The sequence below is a fragment of the Harpia harpyja genome, chromosome 19, assembly GCF_026419915.1.
Source record: "Harpia harpyja isolate bHarHar1 chromosome 19, bHarHar1 primary haplotype, whole genome shotgun sequence".
Lineage (NCBI taxonomy): Eukaryota > Metazoa > Chordata > Aves > Accipitriformes > Accipitridae > Harpia > Harpia harpyja.
This window is the reverse complement of record NC_068958.1, coordinates 10916830-10944590: the sequence shown is the minus strand read 5'-3', so window position 1 is coordinate 10944590 and position 27761 is coordinate 10916830. Positions and strand designations below refer to the sequence as shown.

Here is a 27761-nt window from a genome sequence, read left to right as displayed (position 1 = left end):
TTGTGCGCAGCTTTGTTAGGTAGTTCTAATGCTCGCTCAGCACACAGGTCTGAAGTTTTCTTTTCCAGTTTTGGGGGCGTCCTTACAGTACACTGGCACTTCTAGAAACATAAGCAAGAACTTCAAGCGTTAGAGGAAAGAGCTGGAAATTGGGACTTCTTGGTTCTGTTTCCCAAACACAATTAAAAAACTTGCTTTGCAGTCCCTAACCAAGTGAGTTTTTTCCCTGTTACCTTGGTTTTTGTTCTCTTCTAAAGAAGTGGCAGTGCTTGCTTACTGTATTGGAAGCGCCAGGGACAAGAGTGGTGGTGAATGAAGTATTTAAGAGATCTGCGGATGAAGCATGTAGAAGGGGTAAGGCACGTAGTGACCAAGGTGTGAATTTCTTCTATGTGGTTTTTTTAGGGCACTTTCATGGAGTGTCAGCCGGAGAGCAGCATCTCCCACCGTTTCCACAAGAACTGTGCCTCCCAGGTTAACGACATGAGCTACTGCCCACACTGCGGGGAAGAGGCCTCCAAGGCAAAGGAGGTGACAATAGCAAAAGCAGACACAACCTCAACGGTGTCGCTGATCTACGAGCAGCAGAAACCAGCAGCTGTGGAGGGAAGGGCTGACACCACGACGGGGAGGTGAGCTTGGGAGCACATGGTGATCTCAAACCTCATGCCAGACCTTGCTTTGCACTTGAATGCTTGTTCTCTTCCTGATGGAGCAAAGTGCTTTCTGGTCCAGCTCTGAAAGCTGCAGGAATCTGCAGGTGTGTTTTGTGTTGCTCGCTGTGTTGGAGAAGAGCACAGCAGCCACAGGGTGAGCTATGAAGATAGGAGGCGTTCAGGATTTAAAACCATTCCTTCCTCTTATTGTTAGGAATGGAATAATGGTGGAACGAGTTGATGTTGCCAGGTCTGCTAAGTAACAGGGAAATTCATGCAGTACCTAGCTGTAGCTCCTGACTTGCACCAGTGGGTACAAGTATAAAGAGAGGATGAAAACGCAGAGGAAAACACAAATCAAGCCATCCCTGCATTGAACAGTGCTCTGACTTCCCATCTGATCTGATCTTGTTCTGGTGGCTTTTACAACTTGCTCCATGTTCCTGGGTTTCCTGTAGCACAGAGTACATCAAAATGTAATCATAGGGCAGTGCAACTCCTTTTTGGGGCAAGTTCTTACTGAAAAGGCTGTAGAATATATTGGTTTGTGTTTCGATTTCACTTATGCTTATCTGTATTTAAAATCCATTTCCTTTCCTTCTTTGGCATAAGATACACACTGTTGTGTATTTTTAATGGTTGTGCTTTGGCTGTCTCATTTTTTCTCTCCAGTGGCACTGGGACGCGGTTGTCAGAGGAAGACAAACCAGAAAGTTCGGCTGCTGAAGGGTTTGACATGGCTGGGTCTTCAGTTTTTCCAAAGCCTACTACTAGCCTGACCCAGGGACCAGTTAAAGAAACTCTGGAAAGTGCCCTGATTGCCCTGGACTCTGAAAAGTAAGAAAAAGTGCTGGGTCTCTCCAGCTCCCAGCAAAGTTGCTTAACCTAGAGAAAACTGAGATTTAGCTTCTCTGGATTTTGGCCCCACTCAGACCTTTCTTTGTTCACTTCCGTCATTTGTCACCCCCAACAGATTACTGATTCAAGAGAACAGTTATAGCTCTAAATGTCTTATTGATTTGTCTGGAGGATTTAGTTTTTCACTGGCCCTCTGACTGCAGCTGTAACTACTAGAGTTCCTGTTTACAGTAGTAAGACCCAGAATTTGTTGATGAGTGGCACTGGATAGATACAGCCCTCATTAGAACAAGGTTGTCTGTGGTTAGAGCTGGAAGTTGTAAGACCTCCTTCTGGAGACTTGTTGTTCTTGTGTTTTTGCTGGCACTCTGGAGCTGTACCATAGGAACAGACTTTGTCATGCACATGGGGTAGCAGTGGGGTGGGGTAAAATGCTGGGAGTGTTCCTCAGTGAGTATTAATCATGCCTCTTTTCCCCACTCCTGCAGACCCAAGAAGTTGCGGTTCCATCCAAAGCAGTTGTACTTCTCTGCGAGGCAAGGAGAGCTGCAAAAAGTCCTGCTTATGTTAGGTAGGTGGCTCCTTCCCAGGACATTGCATGTCTGGCAGTACTCCCAGCTCCTGCCAGGCAGCTGCCAGAGTCCAGTTCCCAGCATGGCGGCACGTCATATTCCTCACTGCCCCTTGTGAGTGGATTTGGAGGAGAAGGCCACTTTTGCAAGTGATGTGTCATTGGAAATGGCTTCATCTTTCTGTGAAATGTGGACCTGCTCCCAACTTGTTTCTGCATTTGGGCATGGTTTTATCCAGAGAAGCTGTTTCTGTCCCCACATGACCTACATGTGATTTTTCCAGTCCGACAGAACTTTTCCTCTCCGTGCAATGGGATAGTTAGGTATTTGCATCCAGTAGAGAGGTAAAAAGATGAGAGTCGGCTGAAGCCAAGACCCATCAGCAAGAGAACAGAAAGGAAAAGCCCTTCAATACACAGGGTTTGTTTGGGGGGTACATGGTTGTCTGTCACCAGGTGACTTTGAGGTGCTGAGCTTGTTTTTACCAGCAAATATTCTTGAGGAATCTCCTCCTTTGAAGGACACAGTGTTTCCTTGGGATCATTTCCTTTCCACTCCAGTACTTTGCAGTACATTTTTGGACGCTTTCTGTTCTTTTCATTTATCAGATTCTTCTTTTTTCTTCTAGCAAGCATTGGCTTCATTGTTCGTGTCTTCAATAGCACAAAAATGTTATTCATTGATATTTAACTATGGCCTCATCATATGCAACATGTTATCATGCCCAGACATCTTTGTCTGGCTGTCATCATCATCTGTCAGTCTTTGCACAGCTGTGAGAATCTCTGGCCAGATCCCAAGCTTGTGTTAGCTGGAGAGGCTCCATCCATTTTGTAGCCCTGTGTTTGCGGGAATGCAATGAGGATCACTAATATTAACTGCAGTTAATAGTGGTGAGACAAAAAGGCCAGGTAGTACTGACCTGTTGTTGTTTCCAACTTCTGTGTTGCTTTAAACAAAGCAGCATTTTTTTTTCTTTTTATCCTTGTATAGTGTTTGTTGGTTTTGTTGCACTGAGAGATGGTGAATTGTGAATCTGAGAGAGATGGCCTATGTAGAAATTGTAATGCCTTAAAGATATTAAATTCCATGGTGTTTCTGAAGCTCTTGGTTTGAGGGCTGTTGCATATCGAATGTCCATGGGACTACCCTGAGAGGTTTCTGGCTTGAATGTGTAGTGATTCGTGAGAAGGGCTGAGGATGGGCTGGGAAACTGTCCTTTAAAAGCCTTTAGCTGAGACCTGGTTCTCCTGTTACACTTTTCTCTAATCTCTGAATTGTGGTTGAAAGCATCTCTGCTCTGTTTTTCAGTGGATGGAATTGACCCTAATTTTAAAATGGAGCATCAGAGTAAGAGAACCCCTCTCCATGCTGCCGCCGAGTCTGGCCATGTGGACATCTGCCATATGCTGATTCAGGTCTGTCTCCACTACATTCTTCTGTACAAGCAATTTTCTGTGGTTTTTGGTCTCCTGCCCCACATGGCTAAAGCACACTTGGAAATCAGCAGTGAAACATCCCTCCTATTAAAAACCTCCTCGTTCTCAGGGTTTACTAAGGGAGGAGTGGTGGAGAGTAACGTGAGGTCTTAGAGGACATGACTGAAGCTGTCTTTCTAGGCTGTTCTCCAAGCAAGCTTCACTGTCTGGGCAATGAGCATGTGAAGCTTCGATGTAGGGCACTGTGGAGCATGTGGGAACCTATATGCCTAAGCACACCCAGCAGAGCAGTGCACTGCCAGATGTGCCAGCACAGGCTGACCGCTGGCAGACTGCAGGTGATCTGCAAGCTGCTGCCAAGTTGTTCTTTGTAACGAAGGCAGGTAGGCTCTGGAGCCTGGAAGGTAGCAGACTCTGTCTTCCCTTCTGTCAAAACCTGAGTAGCTCCAGCAGGATTTTCCTCTGCAGTGTAAATGTCCTGCATTTGAAAAGGAGAGAAGGAAACATGTAAGTTTGGCTTATTGTCTGAGATTTGGATTCTAACTGAGGGAAGATGGTCAAAGACATAGGGGTGCTCTTGTTGAACGTGCTCCAAAATGATGTGAAGAAAAAAGGATTTTAAAAGTTAGAGTTTTTCTTTTTTGTACTGCCATACATTGTCTGGAGTGACTGGAAGTATGTTTTCTTTACCCTGTGTGACTGGGAAACCTTAAAGGGCTTTTGGGAAAGCAACAATGCCACATCTTTGAAAATGAGCCTTCTGGCATGTTGCATTTCAGCATCTGCAGTCAGAGGCTTTCAAAGTGCTGTTTGAAGATGCAGCTATGGGCCTACCCAGCTGCCCTCACTCACTTAAATTACTGCACGTGAAGACAGCGTAATGACTTGTATGAGTAAAAGGAGCAAAATTTGTGAGATATTACAAACAATTTGAATTGAGTATCAGTGGGGTTGGTTTGTTTCCAAAATCCTTCATCTTCTTGTCTCTTCCCTGATGTCTGGCTATTGCAGTAGCACAGTATTTGGCTGGGAATGTCCCCAGCTTGTTAAACTTGAAATGCCTCTTCTCTGGTCTGGTTTAAATAGCTCTAGCTATTTAAAAGTAGTCAAAACAAATGCATTCAGTGGGAGGCACCTGGAAGAAATGAGGCCAACTTCTTGTACCAGGTGAACCTGAGTCAGCGTGTCGCTGCTGTAAACAGGTCTGTGCTTCACGCATATATATGCATGCGTGGCTTGCCAAGAATTGTGCTGTCTCTGAGATTTTCTTTTGGTTTTAAGTATTGGGTGGGTTACTGAGCTAAGCCAAAGAGTTAAAGCAGGCAAGATAGATGACACAGTAGTGTTTTGGGAAAGAGTAAGATTTTGGTCCAAGGCACTCCATGTTGAACTGAACATATGCTCAGAGACCTCTGTAGAAATGTTACCATTGACTTCAACAGGAATAGTTAGCTAATCTCCAGGACTTTTTTTACAGCTCCTACCTCTGTTGCAATCAGCAAGTTGTTCCTACTGCTTGTTACATTGGGAAAAGCTGGTTGTTTTTGTTTGTGTCCATAGAAATGATAGACCAGGGAAAACAAAGCTGCTGGAAAAAGGAGGAAGCTGATTTTTCCAAACTGTTACATAAACAATATCTAGAAAGTAGCAGTACAAAATCCATTAATAACAACAGTTATTTAGTACCAGCCGTTGGCTTCCTTATGCCCTGGTTACCGGCTATAGAAGGCAGGAGAGAAGGCAGGCAGTGTGTGCTGCTTTCCAAAACAGGTGAAGTTGGACTGCTTTCTTTCCTGTTTTTATTTCTTTTTTTTTTTTCCCTGCTTAATATGGCTAAATTTCAGGAAAAAACTTGCTACCAAATCTCTACTCCCACATCCTTCCTCTGCTAACCAGTAATGATTATAACTGTCCTTGTATTTGCCTTTGCCTCTTAACAGGCTGGTGCTAATATAGACACCTGCTCTGAAGACCAGAGGACCCCACTGATGGAAGCAGCAGAAAACAACCATCTGGAAACTGTGAAATACCTTATCAAGGCTGGAGCACTAGTAGATCCTAAGGTAGCAGTTTATGCTTTATCTTTTTTTCCTGAAGAAGCCTCTGTCCACCATTTCTTTCTTGATAAGGTTTTAAGTCTTGGGTGGAGTGCACAGGCAGAGGGGAAATGGACTTGCTTGTCTTGGGAGTGAAGGCTTGGCAAGGCTGTGGTTGTCGGTAGTATCATTTTAATGATGCAGTGTCCTGGCTGTGATCAGTTTGGGGCAAGTGCTGCCACTTGCTACATTAGTTTGTGGCACCAAATGTAGGGGGTATTTGATTTCATATGGGGCCACTAAGTATTAGTGTCACAAATCCATTGCAGTGAATTTGGAGTTTGATTTCAGAGTTTCCTTCTTCATAGACTCTAATAATGAGAATTTTGGGGTGACATTTTAAAATGGGCTGGTGCTTGCCAAGCCAGCAAAAATCTCAGAGGAAGCTTTGCTTTCCAAAGGACCGATGTGTGGTTTCTTGCAGTCACGCTGCAGTGGCAAAATTGGACCCCTTTAATTTAAACAAATACAATAAAATGCAGCTGTCTGTTTGCCTTTAGCATGCTCTGGTTGCTTTGCAATCTTGGAAAATATACAGATAGTTTATTAGTCCCATAAATCAGACGCTATTTGGAGCACAGGAACCCTCCCCATGTGAACTTCTTATTGTTACAACCTGCTGCTGTTGGCGTGCTCCTCTGCTATTGCTGGGGAGTACGGCTGAGCCGGCGTGTTCTTTTCGCGAAGAAGCTGGCAGGGCCAGGAGGATTACACAAGATGTCAAGTGCTGCCCACCCCGAGCCTTAAACGGATCCTTAGGAGCCTGGTTCTGAGCTGGGTAGGGGGAAAGGACAGGACAGGCACATGTGGGTTTATGCTGGCCACTGTCCCAAGTGTCTTGGAGCAATCCAGACATCTCTCACCTGATTTATTCCTGTAGAAAAGAGGGGGGGTTTTCTTCTAAAGGTAAAGGGAAGGAAAAAGATCCTGAGCTTGCAAAAGCAAATTAGAAGCCTGAGATCACGTCTGAAGTCTAGACTAGTTTATTATGTTAATTAGTTTCTCGCACGAAATTAGTCATCTTTTTTAAAGCAGCAACATCGCAGTTTAAAATCAGCTCCAGCCATTTCAATGTGAAATCCGGACAGTAACTGCTGTGGGTGTATGCCGAGCCTGCCCAGCCTGGCCCTGCAGGACTGCTGGGTGGAGGGGATGCTGAGGACAGTGGTGGGCTGGGTGGGGCCTTCTCAGCCCCCAGGGCAAAGCTGTTGATCCTGTTAATAGGACGTCAAAGCCCCACTCAAAACCTGCAGAAACTTTATATTAAAATATGCCTGCTCTCCATAGGGTTGAGAAGCTGCACTTGGCTTATGCTTCTCTAAGGGGAAAGCTGTGGCATTATTCAGATGTGGCAGGCATTTATGGGGTGTAGAAACCCCTTCTTTACTCTAAGAAGCCCACACAGTGTAATCCCTGGCCTGAGACAGCCCATCCTTGCTCGGAGGGTTGCTCCCTAGCCCTGTGATGTGCGCTCAGCTCTGTCCAAAAGCTCTTGCCTCTGAAGTTGCTTCCAGGGGCTTAGCTGGAAGAAGTCATTTTGGTTTTCAGTCTTTCATTTCCTCCTCCTTATTTCCTGGTCTCTGGGCCTTGCTATGTGCTAAGCTCTTGGGATATAAACACCTGATAAAAATCAGGCTCCAGCCTCGGATATCTTTGGTGTTAGTGTGGGAGTGTCTCCGTCATGACTCACAGCCTGTCCATCTCCACCAGACCCTGTACTCTCAGCTCCCAAAGGCATTTTTCCTTTCAACCTTTGCAGTTGTTTTTTATCTCCATTCTCAGCTGTGGGCACGCTGGGTATTTGGTATCTAGGGAGGCTCCTAGCCCCTGTGCAGGACACCCCTTTGCCCTGCCGCCAGGTGCTGGGATAAGGCCTTGTGCTAATAAAACACAGCAAAAAAACCCTGTATGAATGGAGCATTTCAGGCTGAGACGAGGCTACTTTTCTGTTGTAAAGTGCAAGCTCTGCCTCTGTAAGGGATTTCTGCCTCTCCTTGGCTCTTCAGTGCACGGAGAAGAGTTGGAGAGGGTCTGCTGAGGAAGAGGAGCATCAGTCTGCCAGGGTTTTGGGTTGGTACCTTCCCTGTGCTTCACAAAGGCATCTCTTCCCATAGCCTTTGCTCTGTCAGCCTCCTATTCTGCATGGGTTGCACCTCGGAGCTTTGTGTAAAGCTCCCTCTGCTCAGTGCTGGCGTTCGTTGCTGCTGGTCTCTCCCCTTCTGGCAGCAGGCTGGGGACTTCTGGAGTCCTCTGCTCCGTCTGTGAACTTCTCTGGTGTTCCTAAGCATCACTGGTGTCATGCAGACATGGGAAACACTGGGAAGAGATGTCCCCTGAGTGCTTGTTCTGTGGTTGTGTCCAGGATGCGGAGGGCTCCACGTGTCTGCACTTGGCTGCCAAGAAGGGGCACTATGACATTGTTCAGTACCTCCTCTCCAATGGCAAGATGGATGTCAACTGCCAGGTAAGGCCTTTCTGCAAGGGGCAGAAGCTGCTCTTCTCAGGTCATGACCCAAGGCTCAGCAGCGTGCTGTCTGTGCAGTGGTTACTCAAATACAGTCCTGCTGCTGGGGGGCAGCTGAAAAACATCATAGGGCGACGGTGCCATAGGCATCCTGGTCTGCCAGAGAAGGCGATCCCCTCCACTGACCTCATGGAAACTTCTCTTTCATGAGCCTTGATTTGCAGTTTCTCCTTGACCCTGAATTAGCCGGTGGGGCCTGTTGCTCGAGGGTGTCACTGGGCTCCTCCTAGCAGGGGGTGGTGGGATCATGGACATGCTGTGGGATGGGTTGAGCCTGGCACTTGCCATCACAGAGCTTATCCACTGCCGCGGGGTGAGGCAGTGCTGCATTGAGGTTCCTCGTTCTGGGGGAAGGCCAGCTCCCCCAGGCTTCTCAGGGAGCTTTTGTAAGAGCTTTTACACAAGCTGGAGGTTCGTTGTGCCTTTTGGACAGTCAGCTGTATTTGAATGACCTGGATATCAATTGCCAGTGTGCTGAGCTGCATATAAACCCTGGCCTGCTGAGGCGTGTTGGTTCAAATCACACTGGGCTCTGCAGGACGCCGAGGGACCTCTCCCTGCAGCAGTGTAGACCAAAGGAGAGTGATGAGACAGACCTGAGGAGGGAAGGGGGTCTGTGGCTCCCAGGCAAAGTGCACCCTGCTGTGGCTGCCAAGCTGCTTGTGAAGCCAGCAGGAGACCATCTTGCCCATTCTGCGTGTCTCACCCTTTCCTTTTCCTCCCATAGGATGATGGAGGCTGGACGCCGATGATCTGGGCCACCGAGTACAAGCATATTGAGCTGGTGAAGCTGCTGCTTGCGAAGGGGTCAGACATCAACATCCGCGACAATGTAAGGTTCTTCCTGGAATCTGTTTCGGAAGTTAACAACTATCTCTGTTGAAAAACAAAACAAGCCTGAGGAAGCAGATTTTGGGTTCAGTGCAGGGAGGTCCAGTGGTCCCTTGACACAGGTGGTTTGGGGCAGTGAGTGAACAGTGTCTGGTGGGAGAAATTTCCTCCATATTCTGGAAAGAAGTTTACAAGCTGGCAAGAAGTCCTTTTCCTCCAGCTCTTCGTGACATAGCCCATAAGGATGCTGTACATAATGGTGCAGGCTGTAGTCAGCTCTGTGCCTCGCTGCTTCTAATCCACCTGGGTCCACTGTACTGCCACTTGGATGCTGCAGCAGGCAGATCCTCCTTGAGTCCAAACTTAGCAGCTCCACGTTGGTCACAGGCTAGTATGCACTGGGCATGGGTTAGGGTTAGGGGCATCCTGCGTGCCATTTGAGGGGCATAAGTTTGTACTTGTGTTTTCTGGATGGATTGAGCAGACACTCTGCCAGCAAGTATCACAAGCCTGGCTTTTCCTAGGCATAACAGGCACATAGCCACCAATGTGGACAGAGCGTGCCCAGGCTGGTGGCTCAGCGTGCTGGAGCTGGCTCTTGGCCTGCTCTTCACCTCCGTAAATCCTGCTTGAGCGGGATGTACTCTGTATTTGAGTGCCTGGGAGCTCTGTGGGCCCAGCAGCGCTGTGTGTTGGGCTGTGCCAGCCGGTTTCACAGGGGCTTTCAAGTAAACAGAGAAGTTACAAGGGAGGTGCTGTCTGCTTTTTTCCCCAGTCATCCACGTTTTTGTTCAGGAGACTCATTATATCAGCACTGCTCCTCCTCTTTTTTTCTCAGTAGTATATTTCTCATTTTTTCCTTTCTGTCTCTAAGGATATTGAAACCCCAGAAGTACCTGCAATGCAAGCTTGGGTGTGAACTGGGGTGTGATGAGCTACTCCAGGCTTTGGCCTGTAGATGTGAGATAGTTTGATAAATGAAGGGTAACTGGCTTCACTGCTTTCTGCACAGAGTTGTTACAGTGAAGTACCTACCCCACCATCAGTTCACACTCTAGCATACCTCATGACAGTGTATTTTCTTGTCTGAGGCTCCTAGTGCTTTTTTAATCCAAGGTATATAAGCAGCTGGTTTGTATTTGTCTCCCTAAATGCCTTGTTTTGTGTCTTGGGTGCTAGCAGGGGTAGGTGCTGGCACATTTGTCTCACGGGGCTCAGAAAGGCTCCAGCTATTCCTGAGGAGTTGCTGTCCCCAGTCTGAAAGCCCCTTCTCTGTAGGAGCCTCTATTTCCATGGTAGCTTAGATAGTTCCCAGGCAGGTCCAGATCTGATACTGTTCCTAAAAGCAAAAGTCAAGGCAAGAGAAGGGGGCTTTTTGGGTTGTTGCATTGCTTCAGAGCCCTAGTGCTGACTTTGAACAAAACTGACTTGTTTGATCTGTCACAGAAGCCTTTTGGCTACCAGTTGCAAGATCACACATTAAATGATGAAAATCAGATCAGCTCAGTCAACAATTTATTTGAAAGAAAAATACCCTCTTAGCAGATGTATGTATCGCATATCCGTTACTGTACCTACATTCAGTGTCTCCTGATTGCAGTCATTAAGAAGCAACGTCACTTGTGCTGGGAAGCATCATGTTCTGGGAGAAATGCTTTTGATTATAATTATGCTGCTGTTAGGCAGTAGCTGATGCAAGGCAAAGTAGTGAGTCTAGGTGTCTGTATCCTGTCTGTGCAGCAGCATGTGGTGTGCAATTGACAAGATTAATTTTTTCTGTAGATTGGTATGTGACGTGATTAGGGTTTTTTTCTGGATGTTACCATAATGGGAAGCAGAAGCCATGTAGAAAAAGGTCTCCCCGCTCCCTTGTGTATGTCAATAGCCTCCCCATTTAAGGAAAGATCTAAGTTAAGTTGCAATGACTAAGAGATGCGCTTTATTTTTGCTTTTAAAAAAAAAAAAAAAGAGAGAGAAAAGTTAGGTGATCATTACTATCATTGCACTGTTGTAACTGACGTCTTTAGAGCTTGTCATGGGGAAGGGTTCGAAGTGTGCTGCAAATTGCACTGTAACAGAAAACAGAGTATCATTGCTTAAAATATCTCCATCAAAAAGATGAGTGTTCAGCTATTTCTAGTGCTGCTAGTGAGAGATGAGTACATACAGTATTTAAGAGATGCCTGAAGTCGGATTGATTGCTTTCCCTGTGGCTCGTGGTTCGCTTTCTAGCACCTTCATATACCCTATAGCTTGTGCTGTGCCTTTTTCTCTTTAATTTTGTAGCACTGGGAGACATGCTAGCTTTCCTGTCTGTCTGGGCTGGGGAAGCTCAGATTCTAGCCTTTTCCAGCATGTTTGTTCATGTCTGTCACCTCTCTTGTGGATTGATCCAGATTGTTTTGTGGCTTAGAGACAGACAATTTGCCTGCGAGTATAAAGAAGGCGATGGACCGCTTTGTGTGCAGCCTCCCCGTCACTAGTGTGTGGAGGCGGCTGGAGTGAGAACTCCCTGCTCGTCTGTGCGGAGATTTCCCTGCCTGCCCTGGCAGTCCCAGCCAGAAAGAATAGTGTAGGGAAGGAGACTGCAAGCCACATGTTGCATGCTGCAGGTGTAGAGCTGAGGATGGTGAAGTCCCAAAGTGATAGGGTTTTAATGCACTAAACAGCCTCTACTCTGTTTCCTTTCCCTCCAGGAGGAAAATATTTGTTTGCACTGGGCTGCTTTTTCTGGCTGTGTTGACATAGCAGAGATACTGCTGGCTGCTAAGTGTGATTTACATGCAGTGAATATTCACGGGGACTCGCCCCTGCATATTGCAGCCAGAGAGAACCGCTACGAGTGTGTCGTGTAAGTACGGCTCCAGCCCTGCCACTTCTCTCCCTTCCCCTGGTCACTCCTTTCTACCTGGGTGCTGGCTGGCAAGCTCGGGAGATCCTTTGAAATGCCTTTGGCATTGAAGCACAAACCAAAATTGGGATGGAGGGCTTGTTTCTCCATTGCCCTGCTCATAGGGGCGGTGGGTCTGAAATCCTAGCTGCTGCCAGAGCTGGTGTAAAAAAGATCAGAAAATGTGGAGTGGTCCTGGAGTCTTGGGCAGAGGGCTTGAGGGGCTCAGCCTGGGCTTCCCAGCAGAAAGGTGTCAGGCGTCCTTGATTAAAGCTTTTTTTTTTTTCCACAACTAGCGTGGCATAATATGATAACAGGGCTTTTCCTTTGCTTCATCACTGCTATGAATAAAGTCATCATGTGTACTCACCAGAAGCTGGTGAGTATAAACAAGGGCCAAGTCCAATACCAGTTTCCTGTGGGACTCTTCCATTTCCAGCCTACTCTTCCCACCCCATATCTTTCCCCGCCAGAGAGTTTCAAGCCTGTCTGAAGTTAGGCTGGTACCAGCAAGGTACCTGTCATGCCTGAAGCAAGGCGAGGTTTGCCCAGAGCTCTCGTGAGTGCCTAGAGCTCCAGTCTGTGGCTTCTGCCAGCGCCTTCACGTAGAAGGATTCACTGAACCATGCTTAATAAAGAAAACTCAGGTGATTATTCACTACTACAGATTCTTCCTTGTCCCTTAAGGGCTGGCTGGAGGATGTGATTCAGCTCATTTTCCCCTTGCGCACTTTCTCTCGGGGGATGCTTATAATTTCTTGCTGTTTTGCAGTCTCTTTCTTTCCCGTGGCTCGGATGTCACTTTAAAGAACAAGGAGGGTGAGACTCCACTCCAGTGCTCCAGCCTTAACTCTCAGGTCTGGGTGGCCCTACAGATGAACAAGACTCTGAAAGAATCATCTACTGACAAGCCTGCCCAGATAGAGAAGGTTGTGAGCAGGTGAGAATAAGTCTGGCTCTGCTTGTGGGTCATGAAATAGAGCCCTTGCACAGGGGATGCGGGGAGCCTGGTTTAAGAAAGGACTTTAAGTGCATGCTTAGCTTTTTAAAGTGGTGTGAAGGTCAGTTTGAGCTTAGCAAGAACTAAGCACGTGCTGATTCAGACGTGGTTTGTAAATTCATCCTCCAAATGGAAGTATTTGCAAGCACAAAGAACAATCTGTAAGGCAGGGTGGAAAAAAATGAACTCTGTTCTAGCCTGAATTGCTTTCAGGCTTTGAATGCTTAGTGATCAAAGGCAGTAATTCTGCCCCAGGATGGCATTTGAATGGCCCCTTGTTTGGAGGAGCTTTTCTTCTGTGACTGTTCTCTTTCTCCCACTGACAGAGACATCGCCCGGGGTTATGAGCGGATCCCGATTCCCTGCGTCAATTCAGTGGACAGCGAGCCTTGTCCTAGCAACTACAAATATGTTTCGCAAAACTGCGTCACCTCCCCGATGGACATTGATAGAAACATCACTCATTTACAGGTGAGGGATCATGTGTATCCACATATTTTGCCTCTCCTGCTGTGTGCATTCAGAGATGTTGCAGTGCACTGCACCTCAGAACAGGTTTTGCATTCAAGATGGGATTGTCTAGTCCTAATATTGCCATGAAATTTCAGCTAAGGCTGTAGTCCTTAACTCCAGCTCTTGCTGTAGGAGATGGGATTCTGCTTTTCTTCATTTCTGAGTCTTAAGCTAACCTCTGTGTCAGCTGTGTGCTGGTGGTGGCTGATGTGGCTCCCATTTATCCTTTTCCTCTGTTCTGTATCTGGAGAATTAGTGAGTTGTTGGGAGACCTTCCTCATGCTGTCTTCCTCCTGACTGCAGTATCCAGGCCAAGGTCTTCATTGTGATACTGGAAGTCCTCAAAAGACTGGGTTGTGAAAGCAGAGGTGGGGAAGCATAGGGTGAGGGTGACCCCTCTCTGGGCACAGCTCTCGGGTGGCTGAAGTGAACTTCCCATGCCCAAGCCCTGTTGTGCAGCAGCTGGTGGTGGGACTCTGTTGGCTTGGGGAGTGCTGGGGAAGCAGCCAGCTGGAGCACTCGTGTGGGAAGAAGCAAGCAGCAGGGGAGGACTGAGACATCATGTTGCATCATCTCCCAGCTCTGGTCCCTTCTTGGAGCTTTCCGTGTCCTCAAATGTGGAGTACAGCTCATAGGGCATGGAGGAAGATTAGTAACACAGGGGGACATCCTCTCATGAGAAATGAAGATGGCTCAGTATGAGATCCTTTCCTGAAAGCTGGGGTCCTTTGATGTTCATTGCACACAGAAATAAATAATGGAGTAAAAATGCCACTGATGAGGCTGGTTATCTTTCTGGCTAATAAGCTGCAGCAGGAGAAGGTGCAGACTTGTCATTTCCTCTCTGACCCGGTCACAGAAGTTGCTCTTTCAGTTATGTGTGAGTGGCGTGGAGTTAACACCTCTTCTTCTCTTCCAGTATTGTGTATGTATAGATGACTGCTCCTCCAGTAACTGCATGTGTGGCCAGCTCAGTATGCGCTGCTGGTATGATAAGGTGAGGACACAGAACCTCCTGTTGGGTTAGACCAGTGTTTACAAGCTGAACTTCACACAGTTCAGGGTTTATAGTAATACCTTAAAAACAGTTCCTTGCACAACTCCTCTACTTTTTGTTTTGAAATGCCTGAAGTTGTAGTCTCAGCTTTGAGATGAATGTGATAATAACAAAATGCGTACTCAGGGAAGCTTTTCTAGTTTTATTTATTTGTGTTACTGTCATGCCAACTGAGCCATTAGTTATACGCAGGTGATAGAGAGCATTTAATAATCCATGCGTGAAATCAGCTTCCATTTCAGAGCAACATAGAAAATGCTGTAATATGTAAACAAGGGGAGGGTAGTAGAGAGATTTTTTTTGCCTGCTTGTATTTATTGTGATCCTTCCGGATGAAGGCAAAGTAAAGACGCAACATTGCCAGAAGCCGGGTTTGTTTTGGGTAAGTATGCTTCAGTCCTCCAGGGAGGTTTTGAGGTTAATATTTGGACAGGTTCTGCTAAGATCAGAAGTTCTGTGAATCCCTGCAAGTTTCTCCCAGGGGGAATATTGGCATCTTTCTTTGCTTTGTAGCCATTTTACTTACACATTAATAGGTGATTACATCTTTCAAGCCTTAAAAGCCAAATTTGTTAAATATAATGAACTGCATCTATTGCTTCCTTAATCCTATATGGTTGGTAAATAATTGGATTGTAGCTTTTTTGGGAGTGTTATTTGGGAAGATAATGTGGTTCTCAGAACTTGGGTATACTGGCCTTGTACTCTGCAAGTTTAGGCTTTATTCCAGAGACAGACTAAGCATCCGCTTCTCCTCTCCAGCACTGCAAAATGATAATAATGATGATGCACATTGGTTATTTTGCACGGCACTGTAAGATATTTCTTTTGGTGGTGTGCAGGGTGATGCCAGGCAGAAAAAATCTAGATAGCCTCTTGCTGCTTGTCAGCTGTCAGTGATAGTGGCAAGTGTGCCACTGTCAGGGTGGAACAAAACTGCTGGAGAAGTTGAGGTCTGATGCTGGTTTTGGGGAGGTTGCGGCATGCCTCCACCTTGGGGTTCTCTGGCCTGTTTTTACACTCGGGCAAATTTCTGCTCTTGGCCTGCCTCTGATTTGGAGGGGTCACAGGAACAGACAACTAACCCAGTCTTGAATGCCTCTCCTCTTCAGGACGGCCGACTCCTGCCTGAATTCAACATGGCTGAGCCACCACTGATCTTTGAGTGTAATCACGCGTGCTCGTGCTGGCGAACCTGTAGGAACCGGGTGGTGCAGAATGGGCTCAGGTGAGAAGGAGGATCCAAAAGCAGCTTATCTTGGCAAGACCAACACCAAACTCCTGAGCTTTCTAGCTCTCTATTCACTCAGCTCACCCATAAACCCACAAAACCCCAGGACTTCCCGAGATAAGACAGAAGCTGGGGCAGGTGCCACCACACAGTGGTGGGATGCAAGTGGGTTCCTGTGTGCTGCTGGTGGGAATGAAACAGCAGCGGGTTGATGAGCTCAATTAATATTTGCACCCTGCCCCCATCACCGTCACGTGGGAACTGTTGTGTTCTATCATCAGCCTGACCATAAAATATATAAATGGCTTGTGGGCTTGCATGAACAGCCTAGATGTAACTTCTCAGGTGGAGATCTGTGAGGAAAATAACAGCAACAGAAACTGCAGAGCCTTAATTTAGAAGATCTTGTAAGTTAGCAGTCTGTATTAGGCCGCACCTCGAGTACTGTGTTTACTTTTGGGCCCCTCACTACTGGAAGGACATTGAGGGGCTGGAGCGTGTCCAGAGAAGGGCAACAAAGCTGGTGAGGGGCCTGGAGCACAAGTCTTATGAGGAGCAGCTGAGGGAGCTGGGGTTGTTCAGTCTAGAAAAGAGGAGGCTGAGGGGAGACCTTATCGCTCTCTACAACTACCTGAAGGGGGTTGTAGCGAGGTGGGTGCTGGTCTCTTCTGTCAGGTAGCTGGAGATAGGATGAGAGGAAATGGCCTCAAGTTGCAGCAAGGGAGATTTAGGTTGGATATTAGGAAAAATTTTTTTACTGAGAGGGTTGTCAGACATTGGAATAGGCTGCCCAGGGAAGTGGTTGGGTCACCATCCCTGGAGGTATTCAAAAAGCGAGTAGACGGGGTACTTCAGGACATGGTTTAGTGGGCATGGATGATGGTTGGACTCGATGATCTTGAAGGTCTTTTCCAACCTAAATGATTCTATGATTCTATGTATCAGAAATATAGGCCAGCATGCCCAGACTTGGCTGCTTAAAGTTTCCAAGTTATTGGCATGACTCCCCCTGAATTGGATACCTGAATACCTGTTGGCTTTGGTGCTGCAGATTAGGCTGTTAGGATTTTGATGCCGGGCTAAAACCATAGATGTTTAATTTTGGACCTCTGCTATGGAGAAGTTTGCCACTGCACTAACTTCAAAGGAATCCCACTGGAAAAAAGACTTTTGTAAATTTTTTGTAGTACTGACAACACTTTTTTTGCAAGCTTTGTAGTTTCAATGACATTTTGCAATGTTAAAAATAAGTAAGGAAAAAGCTCGATGCGTTTCCACAGAACTTTACCTCTCTCTGGTTTTCTCTGCCAAGCTCCAGAGCTCCGGTGTCTACGTGGGTGTTTATTTAGGAGCTGTACAGCTAGAGCTGTTGCTTTTCCATTTTTTCCTTGCTAAAGTGGTTTTCTGAAAGATGGGAAGAGTTGGAAACCCAACCATGAGCCTGGGAGAGTGACTCTGTTGGGAAGCTGGAGGTGAGGTCAGGTGCTTGGCAGAGCTATGCTTGAGGTCCCTGGGGAGGCAGCGGAGGAAACCTCCTGCATTTGGGCTGCAGCGTGACACATGGGTGCTCCCACTCTGTTTGCAGTGCTTCGTTTATCAGATTTGCTCCAAATTAACTCTGCTCGGCAGCACATGCATTTCCATCTGGCGGCTGACCCAGCTCAGCTGGGAGGCTGAGATCGGAGCTGCAGTCCTGCTGCTGCCGGTGTCAGCCCCAACGGCAGAGCCTGAACCTGAGCTTGGCGCTCTGCTTTTGCTACGATGGATGAGGCAAAACATGGGGGAGCTTCCTCAAGCCTGAAATACAATGTTATAACCGGTTTCTCTGAGAGTGATCATTCTCATGAACTCATGTTTTGCCCTGGTGAAGGCTCCAGGAGCTGTGAGCAAATATGAGGAAATGCACAGCCCCTAGTTTGAGCTGACAGTGCAAGGAAGGAATGAGTGGGGGGAAGAGGAGAGAAGTACTGGAAAAAGCAACAGGGTGAAGTTAAGGTGAGCATCGGATTTCTCTTTATTCCGATAACAGTGTTGCTGAGAGTGGATTTTGGTTCCCTCGGGGACAGAGCAAGCCTTCCCTAGCCCTGGAGACTGTTCATCCTGCACTTAACTCAAGTTCTGGCTGAGCAGGAGGCAGAATGACTTACAGGATTGTTTCTCTGCCTATAAACTCCATCAGTAAAATTCCACAGAGCAGCTATTACACCAAGAAGTTTCAAGTTGCAGCGTTTCTTCCTTGTCTTTCAGCCAGGGAGCTGGATATGATGGAGTTGCTAAATGCACTGGCCTCAGCAGAGGGCAAAGGGATCAGAGCACTTAGCTGAAGGTGTTCTTAATTCACTGTAAGCTCCCTGCCTTACCCCTGCAGCACCCCTCCCTGCAGAGCTATGCTGCCTTGAGTCCCCTTCCACCTTCCCTGCCTTCCCCCAATTGCGGGGTGTGTTCATGAAAGGGAAAAGAAATGCTGGTGGTGGGATTCTGGTATCCCACGTGTAAATCATGAGCGGCGTAACCACACAGAGCATCCAGTCCCATACTCTCTTCCCCAGTCCCTAGGTGTGCACCTTGCAAGGTGCAGCTGGGCAGAGAGAAGGGGTTGGTGGACGCCTGTCCCTTGTCCCCAGGCAGTTTCCATTGAGCATCTGCCCACGCGCTCAGAGCAGTGGTGGGAGTGGAGTGTACCCGCAATGGTGCCAGCGTGAGAACTGGGGGGTTGAATATTGAAATCATCTTTGAGTTTGTGGTGATGGAAGGTTGCTGGCTTTTTTGCTCATCTCTCTATGAAAATTCATTGTCTTTCTGCAGAGTGCTGCCATTAACGTGGCTTCGTTTCCTCTTTTCCAGGACTCGATTGCAGCTTTATCGGACACAAAAGATGGGCTGGGGTGTGCGAACAATGCAAGACATTCCACTGGGAACCTTTGTGTGCGAGTAAGTTATTCAGCTTTCATTAGCTCAAGCAAATGCATTGCTTCCCGAGGGCTGGGATGGTCTCTCCTCTTTAAGGAGAGGTTTTCATGCAAATCAAATTGGCATTGAGCTGAGCTGCTTTGCCCTCAGTCAGAGGTTTCCTGACTCCATTTCCTGCTCTTTGTCCTTTTCCTCATAGCATGGAGCTTTCTCCACCCCTCTCTGTCTTGCTGGGATCTGTGCTCAGCTCTCTTACCCCTCTGAAACACAAGCAGTGGGGGAAAAATGGATTTGAGTTGTGCTGCAAATGTGCTCAACTCACATGTTCACCCTGGATGTGGGACACTTAAGGCCAAGGCAATTTGCAACAACTTTTTTATATCGGACCTTTTTCTGTTTCAATACTGACTTCTCAAGAGGTTTTCCAGTGTCACAGCTCTGGCTTTAGTCTGATTCAGCAAAACAGTAAAGCACTTGGCGTTAAGCACATGTTTCGGCCCTGATTCAGTAAAGTATTTAAGATCAAAAATGGTCAGGTTTATGTCAAGTGAAGAAACTGGGGTTGAACCCCACGGTTTTTAGGCTTTAAAGTGGTATATGTACTTTATTAAATATTTCGGAAAGTGTTTTCTTCATTGCAATACTACAGTGAGTTAAGGCCTTCTAAATAAGTCTTGACTCGTGCCCTTCATGGAGATAGGTGCTGGGGTTTTTTAGAACTAGTTTTTGATGTTTTATAGAATTGGGGTGGGGGATTGAGGAAAATTATTGCAGAATTTTAAAAAAAGGAAAAGAAAAATCTGCAGTGAGTCAGCCAAGTATTTCTTCCATGTTAGGAGCTGCCAGACAATAAAATGTTTTTTTCAGAGGTAAAGCTTAAAACTGCTGTTTGTGGGGAGTGTCTCAAGTCTGTTTTCAGGTGGGGCTTCCTGTTGAGTACCAACGGTCTCTGTGTCCTGGTTCAGGGCCCAGAGATGAGCCAGAGCCTGCAAGCAAACTGCTCCCAAACAAAAAAGGCACTGACTTAACCAAATCCTACTGGAATGCTAATATGTGAGAGTACTAAGCAGTGGAGAATAGGCAGCCCAAGGAAGCAGGGCAGCCCTGTGTGTAATGCGTGTAATTAACACAGACCTGTGTGTAATTAACACAGACGAGCACACATCAGAGCTGATGGGGTTCAGATACCACAACCATGCTTAACTCTTCCCTCCACCCTTGCCAGGAGCTGCTGACACTGTTTCAGTGGTAGACGCTGTCTTCTTCATTATCTAAATGAGCTGCATACTAAAAAGCTGAGCTAATTTATGTCTTGCCCGTGCATGTTCCTCCTTGTCCCCGTCACTCTCTCACACACACACACACACACACACACGTTATTTACTCAACTCACCAACTCCAGTCCTTCTCTCCTCAAGCCAGCTGCACTGATGTCCTTCCTGTGAGTCTTTGTGTGCCACCTATAGACTTGGTTTCCTCATCTCTGGCAAAGAAGCCCCAGTGCTGGCAGTGCTCAGGGGCTGCTTGCACATAGCATCTTCAAGGATTGGCTCTTGTGGAAGAGCATTTTGCATTAAACGTCTGGATTAGAGCCCTGAGTGGGTACTCTGCCTTGGAAGGAGGATAATTGTATTGGTGTAAGATGACTTTTATTCCATAATTTTTCACATATGCCTGCATGGGATGCAAATGTGGAATATTGTCACAGTGCTTTGCTGGTCCCAACTGTTTCTGTGTGTAAATGCCTTCCTTACACACATACTGCTTTTCAGCCTGCTCTGTACTTCAGATACCGTTCAACTTTTCTCTGTAATCACTCCAAAAATGGTTTCCCTTTCTGTTTCTGCCTGCAGGCTGTCCCTCTGGCAGCCCGCAGCAGCTTCTGTAGGGAGCGTTTAGCAGTGCTCAGAGCAGTTTGGCAGCTGGGAGCAAGGCCCCGCTAGCACGGTGGCCAGCCAGCTCTCCCACTGTCATCTCCAGGGCTCCCCAGACCCCAGCTGCTCCAGAGCCTTCAGCTACTCCAGACCCTCCTACTAACAGCCTCCAGTACCTTCAGCGTGGTCCTGGAAGCAGCAGCTTAGCGAGGGGAGATGCAGCAGCATCGTCCTCCCTGCCCCGCTGAGCTTCCAGGGAGTTTTTAGGCTCTGCCACTGGCAGATGCTCAGGAGACTGGTGTGCTCGGTGCAGGTTTCTCTCTGACCTCCAAATTTGTCACTGCTCAGAAGTTGCTGTTGCTCACCCTGTGCTGACATTGCTGTGGGTTGTTTTGAATCTGCTCTGTTCATGCTTGGTTGTTAGATGGTGTAACTGCTCATTCTGGAAATGGCACAGCTGGTTAAAGGCTTTTATTGGAGAGGCTGTGAAGTAGTGTAATGCAGAAACCAGACGTTTGTGAGGATCTGGTCTGTTCCTTTCGGTGCACGTCCATTGCTCGGTTTCCAAATATTTCATTTCTGTACAAAGCAGTGATGCTCTACTAAGATACCATCTGCAGTGAGACAGGCATTTTAGCCACACCTTCAGCCAGAGAAGCCCTAGACGTCCCGTCTCCCACACTCCTTGGAAAATGCTGGAGCCTGTGCTAGGGACTTCTTGTTGCTCTTGATTTTTCATGGAGTGCACTCTGATCTTGTAGTGATGAGTGGCAGTGTAGACCTCTGAGATGTAGTTACTTGCCATCAGCGTGCTGAACATCTTGCTGAGAAGAAAGATACTGTCCTGACTTGAGGAGCCCTTCAATGAAGGGTCTGATGGTCCTGCTCTTTTTTGGGTAGCAATGTGTACCTCTTGCACATCGTTCCATAACTTTGGACCTGGGAAATTAGGGAACCACTTGTATCTATGAGCAGTCCTGGAAAGGAAATGAGTTGCAGGAATAGTCTTTAAAGGAACATCAAAACAACATTTTTTTAATTAGATTGTGGGTTTTTGTTTCACTGAGCTGTAAACCTGAAGTGGCTGTCCCTGAGCAGAGTGCCTCTCCGTGCAGCATTATTCAGCTGTTTCTCAGCTGCCGCTGGCTACTGTGCCATGCTACAGCAATTTCTCTCCCTCTCTGGCCATCATCTTCCTATTGCTTTAGGTCACCAACAAGCGTGTGATTTCCAGTAATGCCGCAGCCTTACGGGAGTGCTTAATAAATAACAGGATGCAGCGGGGGCAAACAGGAGGATCACACGCGGCGGCAGCCTCCTGCTCAGGCAGAGCAGCTTGGCCAGATCGCTCAGATTCGGGAACTGCAGCCAAACGATCCCTTGTCACAGAGTGCGTGGGTCCTCTCCAGGTTAATGTTTTGTGGCTCTCCTCTTCCCCAGCCCTGGAGTTAAATGCTGCCTTGAGCCACAGGGGGAAATGGATACGGTTGGTTAACACTTCAAAAACGCCGTGAGAGCTGCAGAGGAATGCTGTGATAATGGCTGCTGATCATGGAAGTCTCTGTTGATGCTGCGAAGAATATTTATTTGTATTGTGAATCCTTTGCTTATAATTAATTAGCATTGCATTGCAGACCAGGAAGACTTACGCATCAGAATCTACTGTGCTGTTGCTTCTTTCTTGTATCCTCCCTCTGGCTCTTGTATCTCTCCTCTTGTGTCTCTTTGATTACAAGCAAGGCAGGAAATGTTGAACCTTGACAGTCCAAAACTGTTCAAGATGGAGACAGGGAGACAAATGTGGGAATGCTAGTGCAGCAGGGACTCCTGCAACAAGGGGGTTTGCATCAAAACCAGCATCTGTCTGGGGTGTGAAAGGTGGTGTGTGTATTTAGTCCTTGTCAGCAAGCCAGGCCAAGCATGCACGTGCTTTGCGGTGCTTGGAGAACCTGGTTGTAATCTGCCTTGCACCTGGTTTGTTACTGGGATCACGGTTCTGATTTATTCTGGTTCAAGAGGGATTGCGAAAGAAGCCTAGATCCTTCCAGGGATCCTGCCAGGTTAGGTTACACCTGAGACTTTTAAAACAACTTTAAAGGTATGTAGCCTATGTAATCAGTCAAAATACCCTGGAAAATACAGGAAGGACAGACACAAACATTTTGCTTTGGGATGTAAACAGCACAAGCACTGCAGTGGTTTATAGCAGAGCCAGGGCGTGAGTCTAACCATGAACATAAGGAGAACTGGATTAACATGTTGATCTTGGCCAACAAAGAGGTTTGCAAAAGAAAACATAGTCCTCGGGAAAAAGTAAATTTTGTTGGAAGTAAGACTCCATTTTTAATATTAAAAGCGTTGCCCTGAAAAGACAGAGTTTGGAGCCAGATTTTAGCTGCTGTAAGTTGGCAAAGCTCAGTTTGCCCAGGTGGCTCTGAGATGACCTGCACTGCTAAGGCTGTGGGTTGTCATCTGTGGCTGGGCTGTATCCCTTTCTTTCCCTCTTCCCAGAAAGAAATGTTTAAACCCAAGCTTGTGATTGCATGAGAATCTTATTTCTGCCTTTCCTGTTTGTCTGCAGGTACGTTGGCGAGCTGATATCTGATTCCGAGGCAGACGTCCGTGAAGAGGACTCTTACCTCTTCGACCTTGACAACAAGGTACTGTATCTGAAGGTATCTAATGAGACAAACCGAAGGTCTTGCCTCTCCAAAACAGCAAAGAGAATATTTGTCTCCATCTTGACGTACAGCACAATCTGAAAGCCTGCAAAGAAGAGGACTGCATCCTCTCTGCATTCTAGTCAAAATATAGAGTTGTTGAGGTAAGGGCTTGTTAAATGGTAACAGAGCCCAGCAGCACTGGGCCGCTGCAGTACGTGCTGCCCACACCAGTTTTGATGCAAGATGCTCTTCTGTCAAAACCGTTTGGGCATCCTGAGTTCAGTTGTTCAGTTTCTGATACTCAAGTGTGTATGTGCAGGCTTGCAGCTGTGTTGATTGGCAGCTCTGTAAGCTCTTCATAAAAAGGTGAGCTGGAAGACTGAATGCCCCCCCCCCCCCAGTTCACTTATAAAGGGATCCATCAGATACCCTGGCAGGGACTTTAGGCTTGTTCTGCTGGTAGTTATCCTGCGCTGCTCTGTGGAGGGCTGTCTCAGAGCAGAAATCTTGCTTTTAAAAGTGCGATCTAAAGCTTTTAAGCAAGGCCATCACTTCAGACTTCCCTTGGGAAAGGAGAAGAGGAGAAAGGTGAGCTGGGGACTCAGAGGAGTGGGGTGGCTTCCAAGGAAGGCTGTAAAACAGTCTCTGTCTTGTTTCTGTCATCAGTTAGCGACAAAGAAGCTTTGCTTTATTATTTTGCCCTGTTTTCTTTTTTTTAAAGCAACACACATTCAACAACTGAAAAAAAGATAAGTAATCAGTCTTGTAGTCAGTGTGAAAACAGCAGGTTCAAACTGTAATTAAGAAGTTAAAAAGCAGCAGGGACTTCAACCTGGTTTGTGCATTTATGAGCAAGAGCCCACCTGGGCCTTGCCTTGCCTTTAGGTTAGCCCCTGCCTTGAGGGAGAACCTCTGTGTTTGCTCTTACAAAGCCTTCAGTGAAGCAAGGAGGGAGACCTAAGTACAGGCATAAGCATCATCTTTTTTCAGGGTTATCTTCAAAGTGGAGCATCCGTAGAAAACCAGGCACCAAGTCATGGAGGTATTATTAAAAGAAGCTCATCTGGTCAGGCAGAGGAGGGCAGGGCAGAGCCAGCTGGGTCCTGTGGCCTTCTGAGTGATGGGAAATTACTAAGAGTGTGAACCCCAACCCTGGGAGAGGCATCCTTGGGTCCTGGTGTGTCTCGAAGGAGTGGCCTGAATGGGCTTGTGCTGTAGTGAGAGTTGTTGGGTTGTCATTTCTATTGTCCCTGTTCCTTGAGTTGTCACTCAAGGCCACGTGCATGGTGAATCGTTCAGTGTGACAGGTCCCGCAGTCATATCCCATTCCAGATCTGAAAGAGGGCAAACATCAAACAGCCAAAACTTAACTGCCATTGCTGGGTTTCCAGGAGGGAGACATAGCACAATAGATGCTCTCTGAGCTTCCACTGGTTAAAGGGATAGTTTTGTTGTCTCTGTACTAGAGAGCTGGAAAAAACCACGCTATTTCTGGGAAGGACAAGGTTGAGTTTTAGCTGGTGTGATTGCTTTCTGTTCATGTCAAGCCACCCCTTTTCCACACGCGAGCCCATCCTCTGCAGCCCTTACTCACACACTTGGCCAGCCCTGCTGCGCTCCATCAAGGAGAGGCAGCGGTTGGCTGCATGCTGCTGCATCTGTGTGACCCCTGCCTGCCTGCAGGCAAGAAGGGCTTTCTCCGGGCATCTTCCCTTCTAAGAAACCCCAGTGCCTTCCCACTCTTGAGAAGGAGACTCATCTCACCCCAGAGCAGGTTCACGGTTTCTCCCCTTTCTCCCCGGTTGCCACCGTGTGACTCTTAGTTCCCAATACCCTCCATAGCAAGGTGGGAAGCAGTTTGCTTTGGGACTTGTCCTCCTCAGCAGCTTCACAGTGAGGACGCTGCCTGTGTTGGTCAAGGCAGCAGGCTCCTTTCTCGAGAAACACCTCTTGACTTGCATGGTGGAGAGCTCAGATCTTTCCAGATGGTCACTAGATGTGGTAGTGGGTGATGTTGTCCTCACCAACCACGGCATTTCCATGGATGAAAGTGCGGGGGTGATGGGAATTACTTACAATTGAAATTAGAGCTGGTAACACCGTGTGTGATACGGGACCATGTGGGGTGACACCTCCCCCAGTCGCTGGGACATCTTCCCTGGGCTCCTGCATCAGTCGGGTGGTGTGATCTGGCACAGCTCATCCATTAACGATTGCAAGGTGCTTGCCCAAAAGGGAGTTTGAGCACCGCTAATGGATCCTTTTGCTTTTGGCCTCTTTGCAACTGAAATTAGCTTCTGTAATTAAAGTCTCTGCTTTGCACAGTCATTCTCTGCTGGAATAAAAAAGCCCTGAGGGGGGTTCTTTTATTTTCAAGGAAAACAAAATATTACTGCTCTCTGGGCTCTCTGGAAAGGGAATTTCTGTGTTCTCACTTTCACTTTTATCTGCAAAAAACAGTGTTTTCTCGAGGCTCTGGCTTTGCATTTCTTAGCTGTCATGTTCAATTAGAGGACAGAACAGATGCCTGTTCCCCTATCCAGTGGCTTTTACCCATAAGGTGTCTGTCTGCACCAAACATCAATCCCACTACGCCAAACTGGTGCTTTAGCAGAGCAGGACTGGGGAGAGCTGATGTGCTGGCCAGCGTCAAGGGCATTTTAAAAGGTCTTTGGGCTTGTGGGGGCAGAGCACTGTGCAGAAAACTATTTTCAGGGTACTGTTGAATAGAGAAGTGTGTGTGTGCGTGTTTAGTCCTTTTAAACGCGCAGTGGGTGTCCTGCCCTGGTTGTTGTTCTTGAAGCTCTCCAGAGTATTAGTGCAACGACCAATAGTTTTCTCATTTGTTTTATTTAAACAAGTAGCAGTAATAATACTAAACCCATCCTCATCTAATGAAAGATGCAACATTTCTCCTCTAGGATGGAGAGGTGTACTGCATAGATGCCCGTTTCTATGGCAACATCAGCCGCTTTATAAACCACCTCTGTGAGCCAAACCTCATCCCGGTGCGAGTCTTCATGTCGCATCAGGACCTCCGCTTTCCCAGGATCGCCTTCTTCAGCACGAGGCATATAGAAGCTGGAGAAGAAATCGGGTAGGTGCTGTCCCCAGGGCTGCCCTTCCACGGGGAGCCACCACCTCCCTCGGGGAAGGATGGATTGCAGAGGGACAAAAGCTCTGCTGCTCCCGAGCTGGTTCACTCCGTCTCTTTGCTCTCTGGGCCGTGTCCCCAGAGTCCCCCAGGGATCCTGCAAACACACTCCATCACCTGAAGCTTTGCGAAAACCCAAATTGTGGCAGCACTGAGGATTGCTGACCCTGGCATCTTGCTCTGCCTGCTTCTGCTTTGCAGTGACCCCATCTCTGTCTCTCTCTTGCAGCTTTGACTACGGAGATAGGTTCTGGGACATCAAAGGCAAATACTTCAGCTGTCAGTGCGGTTCACCCAAGTGCAAACACTCGAGCTCAGCGCTGGCCCAGCGGCAGGCGAGCACCTCGTCCCAGGACACGCAGGAAAACGGGCTCCCCGACACCAGCTCTGCCACGGCAGCCGGCCCCTTTTGAGGCTCCGCTCCCCAGAGACTGACTTGTTTTAACCCTATAGATTCACATACTGTCTGAGTTTCCATTTAAAGAGAAAAAAAAAATATGGAAAAAAAAAAAACAAACCCCGCTCAAGGAAAGCCAAGGGTTCATGACACTTAGGGCTGTGCCACCGACTGTTACTTGAGGAATAAGTAAAAGCAAATCCCACCTTCGTGGTGTTGTTCTCCCCTCCCTGGTCCTGGAAAGCTGCTGGTTTTCACAGTTGTCTGTGGAGGGGTGGCTGTTGCAGTTTTTTTCCATGCGAGCTGTCCTGGCCTCCGTCTCTTAATGTGCTAAGTGTTGTCAGAGCCAAGGGAGAGCCGCCCGTCCTCCGACTATTGTTAATTGAATGGATCGCTCATGCCAAGTCATCTCCAGTTCACTTGTAATAAACTTTGAATACTTGATGGGACTTTCTTTCTAAAAGCCGGGGGGAGTGGGGAGGGGGAGGGAGGTGCTGGCGTTTGGGTTTGCTTGGCACAGCCCTGGGGCAGGTTCTGCTGGTTGGTTTTGTTGGTTTGTTTGGTTTTTTGGTTGGTTTTTTTTGTTTGTTTGTTTTTTTTTAAACCATGAATTTCTCCCACGTCTCGCAGGACGTTGCAGTGGGGCCTTTCTCTAGGAGCTAGAGGGCATTTCTAACAAATACCCTCCGTATTACCAAATCCACTGGCTTTTTTCTCTTCTGATGAGAAGAAACCCACAGTCCTTACAATCCCTGTGGTCCCTGGCTCTCTCCCGAGCCAACCAGAGACACTTCCCCTAAGACCCTGCTCCCTCCCGGGCTTCCTCCGTTACAAACCAGCTGTCGTCTGCGCCGCTTGGCCGTGTTACTGTCTCAGTGTTCGGTTCATCCGTGGAAGGATTTCCCTCGTCCCGTCGCATTAGTGGTTTTAGAGAGCGAAGGTTGAAGGGGATTGTACAAGACACTAACTTCTTAAGAAAATCAGTTTTTTCTTTTTTTAAAAATAAAGTGAATGATATATATATTATAGAGAACCTCGACTTGCGTCCACCGGCTGGGGCAAACAGCAGACAGGACTTGTCACAGTGAGAAGATCC

The 27761-nt window shown here is 47.4% G+C and overlaps 1 protein-coding gene across 14 annotated transcripts in view; it reads left to right on the top strand.

Moving 5' to 3' along the window:
• The window catches only part of EHMT1 (euchromatic histone lysine methyltransferase 1), a 123256-nt gene extending 96149 nt beyond the window's left edge, over positions 1 to 27107 (top strand). For all 14 annotated transcript variants that reach the window (XM_052814703.1, XM_052814713.1, XM_052814711.1 and 11 more), the window contains 16 exons: positions 406 to 632; positions 1329 to 1493; positions 2003 to 2085; positions 3398 to 3504; positions 5466 to 5588; positions 7984 to 8085; positions 8873 to 8977; positions 11673 to 11827; positions 12639 to 12806; positions 13193 to 13337; positions 14299 to 14376; positions 15549 to 15664; positions 18512 to 18598; positions 23033 to 23111; positions 26036 to 26211; positions 26498 to 27107. In XM_052814703.1, coding sequence (XP_052670663.1) covers positions 406 to 632; positions 1329 to 1493; positions 2003 to 2085; positions 3398 to 3504; positions 5466 to 5588; positions 7984 to 8085; positions 8873 to 8977; positions 11673 to 11827; positions 12639 to 12806; positions 13193 to 13337; positions 14299 to 14376; positions 15549 to 15664; positions 18512 to 18598; positions 23033 to 23111; positions 26036 to 26211; positions 26498 to 26681 — 2100 coding nt within the window. In that variant the 3' untranslated portion in view covers positions 26682 to 27107. The remainder of the gene's footprint in view (positions 1 to 405; positions 633 to 1328; positions 1494 to 2002; positions 2086 to 3397; positions 3505 to 5465; positions 5589 to 7983; positions 8086 to 8872; positions 8978 to 11672; positions 11828 to 12638; positions 12807 to 13192; positions 13338 to 14298; positions 14377 to 15548; positions 15665 to 18511; positions 18599 to 23032; positions 23112 to 26035; positions 26212 to 26497) is intronic.
• Positions 27108 to 27761: the final 654 nt, after the last annotated feature.